The sequence below is a fragment of the Triticum aestivum genome, chromosome 6B, assembly GCF_018294505.1.
Source record: "Triticum aestivum cultivar Chinese Spring chromosome 6B, IWGSC CS RefSeq v2.1, whole genome shotgun sequence".
NCBI classification, from domain to species: domain Eukaryota; kingdom Viridiplantae; phylum Streptophyta; class Magnoliopsida; order Poales; family Poaceae; genus Triticum; species Triticum aestivum.
In genome coordinates, this window is record NC_057810.1 from 118671592 (window position 1) to 118688240 (window position 16649).

General features: G+C 46.9%; 2 protein-coding genes across 3 annotated transcripts; both read right to left on the reverse strand.

Moving 5' to 3' along the window:
• Positions 1 to 734: 734 nt before the first annotated feature.
• Positions 735 to 6290, reverse strand: LOC123136060 (probable polygalacturonase At1g80170). The gene is made up of 2 exons (XM_044555346.1): positions 5664 to 6290; positions 735 to 2108 (listed from the first exon to the last, which is right to left on the reverse strand). Exons 1-2 carry the CDS (start codon positions 6096 to 6098, stop codon positions 957 to 959), a joined length of 1587 nt encoding a protein of 528 aa, XP_044411281.1. The 5' UTR covers positions 6099 to 6290; the 3' UTR covers positions 735 to 956.
• A 2099-nt stretch (positions 6291 to 8389) lies between these two features.
• LOC123136062 (BOI-related E3 ubiquitin-protein ligase 1) lies at positions 8390 to 13144 on the reverse strand. 2 transcript variants are annotated; one of them, XM_044555347.1, is made up of 4 exons: positions 12744 to 13144; positions 12479 to 12638; positions 9666 to 10009; positions 8390 to 9167 (listed from the first exon to the last, which is right to left on the reverse strand). In XM_044555347.1, the coding sequence occupies exons 2-4, from the start codon at positions 12621 to 12623 to the stop codon at positions 8607 to 8609; spliced, it is 1050 nt and encodes a 349-aa protein (XP_044411282.1). In that variant the 5' UTR covers positions 12624 to 12638; positions 12744 to 13144; the 3' UTR covers positions 8390 to 8606. The 2 variants fall into 2 exon arrangements, with proteins under 2 accessions (XP_044411282.1, XP_044411283.1); XM_044555348.1 differs by having other exon boundaries at positions 12479 to 12658.
• Positions 13145 to 16649: the final 3505 nt, after the last annotated feature.

Below are 16649 nucleotides of genomic sequence, written 5' to 3' on the forward strand. Positions count from 1 at the left end.
GCTGATACAATCACTAAGCTTAGCGGTCGCTCACTATTCGCTCATAGTAGGTTGGACTATTTGTGTTGTTAGTGAGTGTTTTTTTGGGAAGCGATCGAGGATTCCTCGGAGCGAGTTGTGGTTTGGGGATCCGATTTTAGGAACTTTTTTAGTGGTTTTGGATGATTGCAACCGGCTTTTCTGTTATCTTCTTTTTTGTCTATTTTCATCTTTTGGGGTTCCTGGTTATTCTGTTGGTTTTTTCTATTTTTTTCATTATTTTTTTATCTTCCTTTACATTTTGTTTTTAAACTTTTTAAACTTTTTTTCAAATATATGAACAATTTTAAATTCATGACATTTTGGAACTTTGTTATTTATTTATTTTGAATTGGCGACCATTTTCTGAATCCAGAACCATTGATGGTACAACTACTTTATTTTCACTGACATACATCTGATCACTAGATTTTTCTGAAAAAAAATCGATCGCTAGCTTCGAGTTGTGACGCAACACAACTTACCAAGGTGCTTGCTGCTTCTCCTTGCATCGTCATCCGATCTAATATGATCTATCGATCTACCATGCACGTACAGGAAGAGACACATGCAGCAAGAAGGAATCTTCGGCTGGCTGAAGCTCACCGTAAAAAGCTAGCCTCCTGCTAGTACACGCTAGGGGCCAGCCCACCGAGGCGGACGTGAGCGTTTCGTCTGTTTCAGGCTTTATGACAAATCAAAATCGGACACACTGATAATCAATGAGGAGGTGCCGTTGACATCATACTTAGATGTGAGATATTATCTCACATCTAGATGTAACATAGACGGACCCAGTTATCGATACACATGACGATAGATGGACACAAACAAAAAACCTAGTTAATTAATTGCAGCACGTAACAGCTTGGTGAAAATTTAAGGGCATATCCGACACGTAGGTTAACACAATCCCTACGTGTCAATCCCATGATTTTTCACAGCTCGGTGTGCAGCGGCGCGACCGTCGTCGACGGCTCCTCCGCGCCTAGCTTCAGCCCTCCGCCGCCGCTGCCGCACGCGTTGTTCCTGAGGCAGTCGACGGCGGGGCGGACGGGGTCGTAGCCCAGCCCCATGGCGCAGTTGCACACGGCCTGCACCTCGGCGCCGTCGTCCCCGAGCAGGTTGACGTTGCTGAGCACGATGTCGCTGCAGGGCACGGCGTCGCTGCAGGCGAACTTGATGGCCTCGTCCCGCGTGGAGGTGCCGGAGATGTTCCGGTACATGACGTTGCTGACGGCCACGTTGGTGGTCTGGTTTGCGCACGGCGTCCTGGAGTCGCAGTAGAACTGGTCGATGATGATGGGGTGGTCGACGGCCTCCACCAGCACGTTGGAGAAGCGGACGTTGCGCACGTAGCCGGCGCCGCCCTGCCACGTCTTGATCCGGACGCCGTTCTGGGCGCGGGCGATGCGGGCGTCGTCGAGGGTCACCCCCTCCACAGCGGCGAAGGAGCCGCCCTGCCCCAGGCTGCCGATGCTGATGCCGTGGCCCGGGTCGCACACGATGCCCTTCATCTTCACGGCGAAGCTGGCGTTGGAGATGGACACGCAGTCGTCGCCGGTGCCGATGCGGGCGCCCGTGATGGTCACCGCGGTGGACTCGGCCACGTGGATGCCGTCGGTGTTGGGGCTGTCCCCCGGCGCCTGGATGGCCATCCCGTCCAGACGCACCCCGCGCGACCGCGACACCGTCAGGTGCATCTGTTGCGCGTTCTGGATGGTCAGGCCGCGCACCCGCACACCCCGGCACGAGTCGATGGTCACCGCCGTCGGCGCGCCCTTGCACGGCTTCGACCGGTCCACCTTGCAGGAGTTGGCCCACCATTTGGAGCCGGAGCCGTCGATGACGCCCCCGCCTTGGATGCGCGCGCCGACGAGCCCGCCGAAGAGGAGCCACAGCCGCGGGCTCTTGGGGTTCCACTCCGACGGCTCCTCCGGCGCCACGATGGTGCCGTGGATCAGCACCACCAGCCTCTCCTTGCACGGGCCCATGAACCTGCTCGGCCCCACCTTGTAGCGCCGGCCGGCGGTCACCACCAGCACCGCGTCCTTCAGCGAGCACGCCTTCTCCCACGCCTTTGCGAATGCCTAGTAAGATTTAATTCATCAAACATCAGCTAACTCAACATTTCACTTCATTTTGTTACTGAATTGATTAACCCATGGAACTGGAAGTAAGAACATATGAATAGTACACTTCTCGTGCTTTTTTTTTACAGGCACTTCTCGTGTTATTTACCTTTTACTTTCTTTTATCATGTGGGAGTTAGAATTAATTCCTTTTTCTTGAACATCAGTACAGACGCAAGCTCTCATATGAACGCACACACGCACACCCTACCCCTATAAGCACCTCTGAGAGACTAAGCCGGCATGTCATCTTGAAATTTACGAAGTCATCGTAGGCGCCTCGTCATCGACGGAAACGTCTCCTCCCACTAAAAGCGCATCGCCGAAAATCTTGAAATAAATTCAGAAATAATACGAGCATCAGGATTTAAACCCCGGTGGGCTGGCGATACCACTGTCCCTTTACTTACTTTCACCAATGTGGGGCAGAAATACACGTCTATATTCAGGTACAAAGTTTATTTTTTTATACTGCAGGTGGTTACATTTTTTTTTTCTTAATCAGAGTTCTAGGTATGGGCTTATATGGTTCCAACGAATTAGGATTAGATTCAAAAAGATTAATTAATCAATCATACCATACCGAGAAAGGATGAAAAGAAAAAACATATAAGGGTGGGTGTGGGTTTATAAACCATCAGCTCCTCCTCTGGTTCGATTTTGGTCTTTGTGAACTGGAATTTGATATCTGGTTTCTTCTGTATTAATAGACATGTGGTTCCATGCATCAGCGAAGTTGTTACAGCATGTATGTTTTTGAATCAAGTCTTCGAATTTTTTCACCTATGACCAATATCACTGAATTTCAGTTGTCGTTTTGTCCGAATAACAAAAATCACACTTGAACTCGATAAAATCCAACAAAGTATTTTAAAAAATTGAAAAGTATTTTGAAAACAATTTGAATTTGTGTACAGCAAAACTCAAAAGTTTCATATCTACCATTAAACGACTGACATTTCAAAATTACGACGAAATCACCGAGGGCCTTTTTGCTCGCATGATTTTGAAAATACAAGAATAGAAAAGGTATAGGATTGAAGTGGCATGTCCACTTGGATCCAATAGAGTTAGTAAGGACTAAGGAATGTTTGATGCCACAGGATAAATAAATAAATTCTAAAAGGAGGTTGGAGTGGATGTTAGATTACTAAAGATTCCGTTAAAAAATTCCTATTGAATCCAATCCTATGAATCAAAGCACCAACGTGGGAAAAATTTCAAAGGATTCAATCCTCCAACAATCATATAGAATTCCTTTGAATCAAAGGAGGTTGAGAAGATTATTTTAGAAATTTTTCCATGCCAATATTTCTATTTTTGTAATCTCTGCTTGGAAAATTATTATTATTATTATTTCAGGAAAAGATAACGAAAGGTGATCACTGTTTTGCCCCCTGAAAAGAGAGGCAATTCCCCATCCGACAATCATCACCATTGCCTTGCCTGACTCCCCCGATCAGCAGATCGTCGGCACCTCTGCTCCGGCAAACAAATGAAGCCATCAACCGGTGCCGCTCGCGACGATCTCGACCACGAAAGGCCAAACCAAAACACGCGGACTCACGGCGCCAACTCTCGACCCCGCATCGATCCCGACGACCCGAAGATACAAGATGGGCGAAGAAAGATGATGGAGGAGTACGATGCCGGAGCCGCCGAGCTCCTAGACCTCCACGCGCGCGAGCGCGAGAGGATGAAGCTCGTGCCGGCATCGACCAGCGCGGTGGCGCTGCTGCACACGCCGAGGGTCGACGAGACGAGGGAGCAGTACTGCCCCGTCTGCCTCGACGACTTCGAGGGCGGGTACAAGCTCCGGACATGCCCTGCACGCACTCCTTCCATGAGCGATGCCTCTTCAGGCTGCTCAGCGTGAACCACGTCTGCTCGGTCTGCGACCCTACCATTGGAGCTCCTGATAGTCAAGATTCTACGATTTGCAACCCTATCATCGGAGCTTCGATTCGATTTGAAATCACGATTCTAAGTACCTTGCTACATAGTTGGCGATGATATGAGCCGTGAAGTCGTGGGGTATGTTTGCTTTGTCTTCAAGTGCTCCCCTAGGTATAGCGTTTTGGTGTGCCTTAGTGCTACCAGCGACGTGTCAGTGGCGGCTGCAACATCTAGGGTATTTGCTCTATGGCTCGGGCCTTGCTTCAACGTCAACTATTCCGAGTTCATGAGCACCGGATAGAATGTATAAGAGTCGTGCCGGCAGTGGTCATTTTGGGCGGCGCTATCGGCGGGTGATTGGCGGTTGGATCATTCACCGCTCTAATGCCAGCTTCTCCTCCAGGACGCTGCTCTGGTTGGACGCTAGACTCGACGACTTCCCAACCAGCAGACAACAAAGTCAGACCCGCTTCGGCAGCGGCGACTCCTTTCTAAGGTAGAAGGTGGTCTGCTACCCTAGGGTCAAGATATATTTTATTTATTTCTGTTTTCCAAGGGTTATTTGTAATGCTGGACTTTGGTTAACGGATCTGGTGGCCTTTCACAAAAATAAAAATAAAATGAAATATTTTTTCTTTTTTTTCTTTTTTTTTAAAAAGAAGGGGATATCCCCGTCCTCTGCATCAGAGCGATGCATACGGCTACAAATAAATGTATAGTTCTCATCTCCTTGCATTGCATGTACATTTGAGAAGGCTTATGTTTTACGTATTTCTATTCCATTTTGCCGATACTTAATCAATGAAATATGCAGAGTTGCTGCACTGTAGTATGAAAATGGAAATATTTTGAGTATACAAGTTAAATATGCAGAGGCACGCGTGCACGCATACCATATTTTGGTTTCCTAAAAGGCGGGATCTCTCAACGAGATCTGCACGCCGCCAGGTGGTGGATGGTGATTGAACGCATCGATGAGTCAGTTAAGCTAAGCAACCCCCATCGCTATCAAATCTCTTTATCTCTGTCTATGATTATTCTGAACAGAACAGGTCAGCTCATCGATCGATCCAAGAACACATGGAAAGTGTGGCAATCATCATAGCCGCATTTGCAAGGCATGGACACGCATATGCATGTGCATACTTTTCTTGCAGCATCGAGCAGAGTCCGAGTGACGTATACAATGATTTGATAGCCATATATTTTTACAGAAAACTTCTAAGCCAACAAAGATCGCAATGCATCTTAGGTAGCTATACTTTATTTTTTTGGCGAGTTGGTGATTAATTAAACGTGGATGTGGCAAGTTGACTAATCCGTTATCTTGTGAAAGAACCACACACCACCACACTAATAAATCACCTGACTATACTTAATGTAGACACGCTGAACTTTTTCATTGGAAAAATGAAGTTGCAACAAACTGAAGCTAAAGGTGAGATCGATTTGCAGGAAACGCCTCTGCAGTTTCTTGCCGGTTTCTCGCCATTCCCATGCACCTGCTGCTAAGGATATAGCAGCTCCTATCGTCACGCCATGGAGAGTCGGTAGGTACGTACGTATCATATATATATCACGGCGTTGGCATGAACGACTATTAAGAAATGAGCGTACCTCTGTGTCGTCGGCGCAGCCGTCCCCCACGGCGCCGAAGCTGTCGACCTTCACGACGTTCCTCTTCTTCTTCTTCTTTTTCTTGTTCGGATTCGGGCATCTCGTCGCACCCAACATGATGCCATCTTCGCCCTCCTCCTCCTCCTCCGTCATCTCTTTGACTTTTTCGTCGTCATAGATATCACCATAATCATCTTCGTCATCACCGTAACATCTGAGGTGATCTTCCCCGTCCCCGCCGCCTCCGTCCGTCCACAGCTTCAAGAACCTCTTCTCAAAAGCCTTGTCTTCGCCTTCCCCTCCGCCAACGTCGACACCTTCTGCAACGTCGCTTCCCTCCGCCGCGGCCACCCTCGCCACGGCCATGAACACCAACACCAGCAGGACCAAGAACAACGGCACTGCTCTCATGCCTCTCCTTCTCCCTCGCCCCATTTCGACCTACACGGCCGATCGAGCCACTCTAATGGCGCAAGCTAGGGGCAGCTAAAGCTCGGGTACATGCGTGCGTGTGCGCGCGCCTTGGCTTGGTTTACAAGGGTTTGTACCTGCGACAATTTATAGTGGGAGGAGCAAGCATGGGGAGAGGGAGGAGGCGTGGTGTGCTCGATGGTCGTTTCTCCTTTGGACTTGAAGTGCAAGTGAATGATAGCAGTGTGAGACAGGGCGAGGTGTGGTTTATGCTTTACTCATCCCCTGCAAAAGGTGGCCCACTATGCATTCATGTATATATCCATCCTTGTACTACATTTCCTTGGCATGCTCCTACCGTGAAGTGATTAAACAATGCTACACACGTCAAGGAAAAGGTTATCATTGGCTCAAAGTTTGATTAGCTAAGTTGTACTAGTTCCAATCGTGGGAGGAGGACAAGTCATAACTAACTATTTCTTGCGAGAACTACTAGATGGATCCATCCATAGCCCCTATTTTGGGAAGATTAGGGGACCTTTTGGATTGTCTTTGCATTAACGTTGATAGCTTACGACGTGCTTAATCATTCTTGCATCCCTCGTTGATTCAAAGTGTTATCATACAAGGTTTGGAAGTTTATTATTTTCTTAAGATTGTTGTGTGCATGTTGTTCGATTTGTATTAGTGACCCACATGTATTTCTTTTTCCCATAGGCTCTTTCGAAGTCTATCTATCTAATTTGATTTGAAAATTTTCACCGCCTCATATGGCCACATGTACATATTGGAAAAATCACATGGCTTGCTTAGAGCATCTCCAACAGGCGCACAAAAAGTCCACGCCCAATAAACGTTATAGCGCGCCACTGTAGCGCTTTTAAGGCGTCGGGACCAACTTTGCTTTAGCAGGTGCCCAAAAACACGCGCCCAAAAAATACATAGTGCAAATTGTGAAGCGCGCGTAATCCGGCGCCTTAAATATGCTGCGCGCAATAGCGTTTTTCAGCGCGCGCCCAAAAGCTTTTTGCGCTGCAGCTTCTGCTGGAGCTGTCCGGCGCCCAAAAAAACAAACTTTTAGTGCGCAAAGCTCTTTTTGTGTGCCTGTTGGAGATGCTCTTATGTGAAGCATTCGAAAAGCATGATGGTAAAATCATAATCCTAGGATTTTAGAGACTCTACGCATATATATGGCTCTCATTAACCACGGCCACATGGCTGCATAGCACCAGCATTTCATGATTGGCAGTCGATGATGTAGCTCCACGATTGGATTTTTGCAATCAAGCCTGGTAGCGTCTCCTGCCCCATTTGCAGTCCACTCCAATCCTTTCAAGAGCCGACGAAATGTTTGCAAGGAATAGCAGATAAAGATGACAGCTATTCATCCCATTTCGTTTTGCAAATCTTTTTCTCTTCTTCTCTTTCAATAAAAAATTCAGTCAAGAGGAGATGCCAAGTGGCAATGAAATACCTCCGGGGCTCAGCCTGATCCAAAATTTTGCATCCGATCCCGGCCGATCTTATTTTCGACCAGAGGGGCGAGGTTCACCCTGAATCATGACAAAATAGTGAAACCGTTCTTCAATTGGCCCTTTTAGAAGACATTGCATTTGGATCGACAATCGTATTCTCGATCAGCGGGGTGAGATTCACCCCGAATCATGACAAACTAGTAAAACCGTTTCTCAATTGGCCCTTTTAGAAGACGTTACATTTGGATCATCGATCTTGTTTTCAATCAGAGGGGCGAGATTCACCCTGAATCATCATGACAAAATAGTAAAACCGTTCTTCAATTGGCCCTTTTAAAAGACGCTGCATTTGGACGATCCATCACATGCAGGGACGGAACTTTGCCCAAGATAGACCCGGGCGGCAATCATGAGCCGCACCGGCACCGTTTGGTTTTGCAGCCCACGCACCGCACCGGCAGTGCCGTGGTGGCCTTATCTGTGGATTGCCTTGGGACGCACTCGTCCGTTGCGTTGGGCGTTGGCAAACCCAGCAGTAGCAGCAGCACGTTGCGTTGCGTGTGCGTGCCTGCTGGCCTTTTCCTGCTCATATAGTCATATTTTGTTTCTCCTGTAACGGACTGCGGCCCTCGTCTTGGATTACATGGTGCCTCTGCTCACATTTGGCTCCTTGTTTTGTCTCTGCATCAAGAAGAGATATATTCCGCGATATGATGATATTCAGCAATATGATCATCATCTTCTTGAACCTGTCCTGTGAAACATGATGATGTCGCCACCACAATGTTGACGAGCTGGTTATTGTTACTTCAGTTGTGATGCTCTGAAGATCGTTTGGAATGAAGGAATTTCGCAACAATCTGCTCAGCACTAGATGGGTCCAGGAAAATTTTGATCGTTCAAGAGCGGGCTAACAATCTATGTCCACCACCAAAACTTTAGCACTACAGCTTGCTAGGTGCAAACCAAGGCAGGATCATGGAGGGAGAGGGGCGGATTGACTATATGTACCGGAGTCATAACACCACTGTCCAATTCGAAGCACACAGGATTGATGCTAGGACATGTTGATCTCAACGCTACCACTCTTGGGGTACTGACAGACAGGGCATGCATCTGCAACCCTATCGCAGTCGGCGCACAGGCACAGGTGGCGGCACGGCATCACCAGCACTGCCGCCTCCTTCGCTCCGCACCACCTGCAGGCTGCAAGCCCGCTGCCGGCTACGCCGCTCTTGACTCCAGGGAGGAGGCTCGACTCAAAGAAGCCTCCGGGGACGGCGTTGATGTTCTTCTGGATGGGCACGGCGCCGCTCTCCACTTCGCTGTCGCCACAACCTTCCCTGGTGCGGTTGGCATGGTCTGCCACCACTTTCATGAGCTGGCTCTTCAGGGTGCTCGCGACGGATTCGTTGTAGAGCGCAGCCGACTGCCATGACTGGACTTGCATGGCGACCTGTCTGATCTGTTCATTCAGCTCCTGGCTTTTCCTGTTCATCGCCTCCACCTCGAGCTCCTTCTCCTTCAGCTTCTTTCCTACTCCTCGTTCGAGAGTAGCCACAAGAGAAACCATCTGCCTCTGCTTCATCTCTTTCACACGCCTACTGAGTTGTTCCACCTGTGGAAAAGAGGCACAACATAAACACCAGAAATCTCTGAACTCAGTGAGTTCTTTCAACTACAACCAAATGATGTGTTAGCACCAGAGCCTATGACATCAGGATCACTAAGGACTGCACACACTAGATATTACAATAAGGAACCAGCACATTATCTTATACAGTATATTCTTTACAAACATAACAGAAGGAAGACGACTATAAAGCCTGAAATATGTCAATATATTTTATATTTGACAATCAGGAAGTGCGAAGATCGACCATTTCCATTGTTAGGAAGTGGTAAATAGTGATGCCACCAAAAAGTACGGAATCATATTTGGATAACCCAACCATTCCACACTAAACTGCCAGGCATACTGTGTTTCCAACTTTCCATGATGAACTAAAGAGCAAGAAAAACGTAAGCAGGGCCTAACAGAAAATATTGCCAATGCTATCTGGGCAAAAACAGCAGCTTAAATTTGGTTGATAGATAAATTAGGATAAATGTTTACCTGACTTCTCAAATAATAGTCAATCTCTTTGTTTCCTTTCTCCATTTCTGTCATAATATCATGACCAAAAGGTGTCGTGGAAGTCAAGGAAGACATGCTTCCACTACCAGACGTGAAGGAAGAATTACGCTCATTATCCTCATAGGACAATTTCAGCCCAGTAGACACAACACTTGAATTACCAGTACATGCCAACCGGTCGGCATCTCCTGCATGAAAGTTGTTCAAGGACATCTGAAGCTTGAGCTTCTTTTCATCCGCTGTACAATTGCTTGTCTTTCTTGGTTGGTTCATAACATATGGGTTGTCATTTCCATTGTAGTTATAATATCCACTGGTGCCAACTGCAGGAAATGCATTGATGATTAGATGAACAGCAAGCATTTATTTGAGTAAAAGACAGCAGCATGAAACTTTTAGTGCTGTGGTAAAAGGTAAAGTGCGTTAAGCTACCCCTGTTGGAGCTAGAGATGTTAATCAGTTGGTTTATTCATGGATATTAAAAAAAAACGCTACGAGGACACACAAACATCGAAGCAAGCATTATCAAGCACACATACATTTGTAACCAATACATCTATGACAAGGAAGGCAGCAAGAAGGGTGTCTTCGTTGCTAACATTATCAAAACTCAAAATGTTTATCATAAAACTCATCAGATAAAAACACTGTTCTGATAGGCATAGTATGAGGCATTAGGGCAGTTCAAAAAGAGAATCAGCCCAAAAAATGCAATAAATAATACTACCTCTGTAGTATTACTAACTGACAGAGGCAGTAGTTCAATATTTGCGTTACACACATTAATAACTGACAGAAATACACTGAGCAGAGAGCGAAATGGGAGGGCAAGAGAAAATGATGGAAGGAAAATATCACTAAGCATCGATGGACTAATATCTCATAATACATATTTGCTAGATAAGCCACTAATAAACATACAGAGGCTACAATCTTGCAATGTGATGTGCAGACTGACGGTATACCATAGAAATGCGATTGTTAGTGAGCAAATTCAAGAAACCTTGCATGTAGACATCGCCGCATTTATCCTGGCAGCGCACAATTGTGCTCTGCTCACAAGCACTGGCGGAGATATGTTGGGGCAAAAGCAGGACATGGCCGCCCAGCCCAGCCACCATATACAGTGTATAATTGGGCCTTGAGAGAAGAATCTGTTATATTTCCTTTGGAATAGCCCCCTGGCCCACCGAGGATTTTTGTTGTAGCTCCGCCACTGCTCACAAGGTTTACCACCTCTACAACTAACCTAAAGGTCCAATCACAAGACCATCTGATTGGGTGGAGCGTCTTGTTCCATGAAAAAGAGTTGGCCAATGTGCAACCAGTTCAATGCTAACGTAGAACTAGGAAGTATCAGATTCTCAGAATATTCCACGAAATTCCGGCTCCACAAGTCCACGAGAAAGTCGCGGATATGCTCCACAAGTCCACGAGAAAGTCGCGGATATGGGCAACCACCTCGCTAGCGAACCGTTTTTTCAACCGCATCTCACCCTCTCCCCTCAAACAGAAGCTCTCGAGCCCTTCTGCCACTCCAACTCATGCTCGATCTGTACCTCTCCACAGCAGCGCCGCCTCCTCAAGCCCGAGGAGCGTACGGTGGCCTTAGCGAGAGGCCGGTGAGTCCCATTATCTGCCCGTACCCTCTCTCCTCCATTTCTTCTGACCACGTTCAGCACAGGGCTCATGGCGGCCAGCTGTTGCGGAGGGCGAGCACGGAAATGCGGACCAGTGCTGGAGGAGGGTGAGCGCGGGCGACGTCAGCCAGGGACTGAGGAGGAGGCACGGCTGTGGCTTGAGGAGAGTGCGACTGGAGACAGAGGACGATGTGTGCGGCCAGAGCTTGAAGAGGGCGGCGTTTGTGGTGTAATTTTCTATTGTAATTATGGGGTAATTTCACCAATTCAATAAAAAAAAAGTCACCACAACTCCCGTCTACCACTTATCCCTCAAATCAAACACTTCAATGGCTATCTCTAACCATATTTCATCCCTCAAACCAAACAAAATACTCCCTCTGTCCGAAAATACTTGTCATCAAAATGGACAAAAAGAGATGTATCTAGAACTAAAATACATCTAGATACATCTCTTTTTATTCATTTTGATGACAAATATTTCCGGACGGAGGGAGTATGTGCTAACCTCACCCACCCAACCAAACAGAAAAATGGCTATCCCGAACCAGCTGATTGGGGATACCCCTCCGTTGAACAAAACACACCCAAAGAGGCTACAATCTTGCAATGTGATGTCCAGACTAACGGTATACCACAGAAATGTTATTGTTAATGAGCACGCTCAAGAAACCTCGCATGTAAACATCATCGTATTTACCTTGAGCTCTGCGCACAACACACAAGGTTTACCACCTCTACAACTAACCTAAAGGTCCAATCACAAGACCATCTATCTGATTGGGGGGAAATGCCTTGTTTCCGTCAATGAAAATGAGTTGGCCAATGCGCAACCAGTTCAATGCTAACGTAGAACTAGAGTAGTGATCTAAACGGTCTTATATTAGTTTACAGAGGGATTAATATGCAATATTAATATCCAAAAAATGACTAGGTTGTACTGCAGATAAGACTTAATTACAGCAAAGCAACCAGCAAGCACCAGTGAGTAGGATCAAATTTCACCTCACAATTTCTTCCCAGCATCAGCATAACTGCATAATGGTTATCCGCTCATTTTGATAATACAATCAGTCTGCCAGATTGCTAAATCACAATTGCGTGCGGGCAGAGCTGAATTCTATAACAGGGGAAGGGGAATCATCATAATACCTGAGTTGCTCCCAAAGAGTTGAAGCTGCTGCGGCGCGGCCTTGGCATCGAGCAGGAACTGATTCTCGTTGGCGTTGATGTTGGCGTTGGAGCCAGGGTAGGGCGACGAGCCCCATTTGCCGCCACCGAACATCTGCCCCTCCATTGCCGTATCCTTCCCCTGCCAACACCGCAGCGACACTGAGAGATAAGAGGCTCTCACCGCGATCAAGAAATCAGAACGGAAACGAGGAGGGGATTCAAACGGAAACCGCTGACACGTTACCGGAAATGGCTCCTGCCGTGCCAGGAAGCAGGGGGGAGGGGGGGCGGATTGTGCTGCCGGGCGACGAAGGCGGCCCCCGGTCAGGGCCCGAACCCGATCCCGAGCGCCGGCCCTGGCGAATCGAAACCCTAGCGGCTGTTCCGCCGAAATCGGGGGAGGCGCGGGGGGCGGCGGGGCGGCGAAATCTGCGGCGCGATTCGGGCGCGTCTGGAGGGGAGTGGAGGGGACGGGAAGGGAGATGGGGAAGGGGCGGAGCTTCCCGGTGGTGGTGGTGTCGCCGCCGATGCCGCCGCGGATTGGATTGGGGAATGCGGGCGAGAGAGGGCGGAGAGCGTTGGGAACTCCGCGATTTATTTGGTGGATTCTGTTTTATTTTTTATCGGTTTAAGAGGCGAAAAAGGAAAGGGGAGGAGGAAGAAGAGAAGGGGTGTGGTGTGGTGAAGGGGGGAGGGAGCGGAGTGGACAGCCCACCTCACTGCCTGTTATTGGGCCTGGCGTGGCCCGGTGAGGTTACGCAGGCCCTTTTGTCAAATATTTACCTCAATATACGGACTGCTCGGATTAAAAAATAAAGAATCTACGGAATGCTCTACGAGGCGAGTAATCAAGGAATACTCCTTCGGGAATCGGGAGCCCCGGAAATGGTCAAGGTGGCCGGCCAGTTTTCCTCTCGTCCCTGGCAGCGCCGCCAGGGCCGATCCTCCAACGCCGTTCTCCGGCCGTTTCCCTCCGCCGGCGACCTCGGTCGTCGATGGTAAGGAGGGCCGCCGGATCCACGCGTGTGGATCGATTTTACTTTTTTTGTCACATTCTTAACTTCTGGTTTGCTCTGAGCTAGCTAGTCATGTGTTGCATCATGTTTAAATTTTGCCTAAAATTGAAATGGGGATGCTCAAACCCTAGCATTAAATCAACTCAACTAGGGCGAATTAAAATCTTTTCAATAAACCCAAAAGGTTCCTAAGAAAAGTTCATGATTTCTGGTTAAGGTGGAAACCTCTGCCAAAAATGATGAATATATTCTTAGGTCATTTTTGGATTTTTGAATTAAATCGTATTGTATTTGACTTTGGGCATTTAAATACTATAAATAATTTAAATGTTCAAATAAATGTTGGAAATTGTTAAGGGTCACTGAAATAATTCAGAAAGCACCCATAATTGTTTCCAGGATTTTATTAAATGATTTGGTATTTTAAATCAAATCAAAAAACAAAATAACAGAAATAGAAAAGAAATAAAAGAGAGAGAGAGAAGGAAGTTACCTGGCGCCCACTTACCTGGCCCAGCACGGCCCAGCCCATCTCCACTCCCCCCCCCCTGTCGTCTTCCACTGAGCCATGGTAGCTTGTTACTGCTCCAGAACACTTAGGCTGGCCGGCATGTGTCCTTCTTCGTTCCTGTGTCTGTTCCTTCGGGGAAATGTCACGCGATGAATACCGGAGTCTTGTTAGCCCGCTACAGCCCGGTTCACCGGAGTCCTGCTAGCCCAGTGCTATAGCCTGGATTCACTCGCTGATGACCGACACGTTCGATGCTGGGTCATGGATGCCTGTCCCTGTAAGTTAGTGCCACTTTGGGTTTACGACTAGCCATGTCAGCCCGGGCTCCTTATCATATGGATGCTAGCGACACTGTCATATACGTGTGCCAAAAGGCGCAAACGGTCCCGGGCAAAGGTAAGACGACACCCGTGGGAATACCGTGCGTGAGGCCGCAAAGTGATATGAGGTGTTACATGCTAGATCGATGTGGCATTGAGTCGGGGTCCTGACAGCGTTGGTATCAGAGCTTGACTGCCTGTAGGATTACCAAGCCAAACTGGTCGAAGTCGAGTCTAGAAATGCTTTAGTTATGTAAGGGAATTGATTGTGGGATGGAACGTAAGGCTCTTTTACTCCTTATACCTTATGCCTTCTGATCTGAGTCATCTTATCTTTCCTACGGGGATTAAGAACTAGGCTATCTCTTCTTTCTATTAGGATCACGTGTTACTAATCAGTAGACTTATAAGATTGTTGGATTAAGCCCCTGTTCAGTTCCTACTACTTCTGTATGTTAATTGTTGATCTCGAAACCTTGATATTATGCTTCTGAGTGGTTATGCCACCATTTTTGTGAATGTCTCAAGTCTTTTCTGAGCATTTACAGCCGTTATGCTGTCCGAGTCATCCCAGGTTTTTAAATAGTTTGAAGCAATTTGCAAATTCCTCCCTCCCGCTTCGATGTTCCTTTGGGCCAGATTAACCACACTAATCGGTGTGTTGAGGTAATTATTGCCTCGACATATATGTTGGAATTATTAGTATGACCCTAAGTGCTTAGGGGATCATCTAGTGGTCTAGCCATGATCTGTGTTCCCAGTGTGATGATTCTGGCCTTTATTCTCGGAAGCATCCCGTGATGCTACTTAGTAGTAGGTATTCTATTTCTGGGTTTTGAACCCGAGATTCACTCTACTTACTTCATGTTGATAGTGTTTGCTAGTTCCTTCAGGATATTAGTAACTTTACGATAGTCCTCGAGGTCCGTGGTATTTCCTTCTTCCAAGTACTATGGACCGCTTATGGCAGATGTTTATTGGATCAAAAGATCACAATTAGAGTACTCTTGAGGAGATCTCCACTCATAAATCGTGACTCTGCCAGTCCTACCTCTCTGCATGGGTTATCTGGAAGAAATGTTGATCTTGCTCGACATATTAATCTATGCATCCACAACCCAGAAAATTATATGTTCCTTTGAGTTGTCCCTCTTTAGTTGTCTACTGACCTTCGTCTATCAATTGATAGTCAAGGGTATGCATGCATTCGTTTATCGATTCCTATTACCCTTGTGGTCCGTCAAGCCATTCTATTCCAGAATGACTAGGAGAAACAAACTCCAGTACCTCTTCCATATCTAGGATTGGGTCAAAGTAGTTGTATTCCGCAGATCAAATGCCAATCCAGCTTTTGGTTCTGTTCTACCTTGGAGTATTACCCCCTTTATGTCAGAATTGTCATGAGAACTGCACCAACTCTCATGAATTTTGACGTAGTAATACTTCTCACCATCATTAGTCATTCCTCGGCCATCGTGTTGATGCAACCGGAATACCGACAAATGAATTGTGATGTGTGAAATCAATACTCCCAGCAACCTCGTTGCTTGGTAGTTAAAGGATAGTAATTTCATTCTTAGCATGTTGGTTTTTGAATCATCCCTCTAAGACTGATCGTGCTACCTAGTCCTTATTTCGGTGCACCCTCCGATTGATGAGTTAGGATCTTGTCAAGTCCTCACTCATTTGATCATATCGTCTTGTCCTCAAAAGCGAGATTGTTCTCGAGCTTAGTAACATACCGGTGGTTCGTGATTTTCTGGATGTCTTCTCGGAAGTATTACCAGGTTGTCACCTGACTGCTATGTTGAGCTCGTGATCAAGTCGGGTTCTTGTGAACCACCCTTTCTCCAAGAATCTGTGATGGATATTCCGGAGCTAGTTGGTTAAGCTAGACAACAACTTGGAGAGTTGGAAGATAAAAGCTTGCCTGACTTAGTCCGTTCCAAAGGGATATTCTTGTGTAGTGTGTGTTGAAGAAGGGTGATATACTCGTGGTTGATCCCTCGAGCATACACCATTATATCCTTTGGGTCTGACCAATGCTATCACTTGTTCACTTAACTATGGAATTCCTTTTAAAAGGAAACCCAGATGAATAGTTATTGTGCCCATTGACAACATCCTTGTCTTCCCCATAATTTTGCTGAACATTAAGCTAGTGTTGGAAACTTTTGAAAGCATTTGTTCATGCTAGCTCATGAAGCATATGTTCGGATGTAAGAAGTGATTCCTCTAGTTCATGTGCATTTGATGCAAGTTGCCGCCATGGACTCGAGAAAGTCAATGTTGCTTCCTTTGGA

What these genes read in the sequence shown, in the direction of transcription:
- LOC123136060 (XM_044555346.1), bottom strand. Translation starts at nt 6,098, where the DNA reads ATGGGGCGAGGGAGAAGGAGAGGCATGAGAGCAGTGCCGTTGTTCTTG. An exon ending in GCTGCGCCGACGACACAGAG is followed by an intron (nt 2,109 to 5,663) that starts GTACGCTCATTT and finishes AAATCTTACTAG; the next exon opens with GCATTCGCAAAGGCGTGGGA.
- LOC123136062 (XM_044555347.1), bottom strand. Translation starts at nt 12,623, where the DNA reads ATGGAGGGGCAGATGTTCGGTGGCGGCAAATGGGGCTCGTCGCCCTAC. An exon ending in ACTCTTTGGGAGCAACTCAG is followed by an intron (nt 10,010 to 12,478) that starts GTATTATGATGA and finishes CATTTCCTGCAG; the next exon opens with TTGGCACCAGTGGATATTAT. An exon ending in ACTATTATTTGAGAAGTCAG is followed by an intron (nt 9,168 to 9,665) that starts GTAAACATTTAT and finishes TCTTTTCCACAG; the next exon opens with GTGGAACAACTCAGTAGGCG.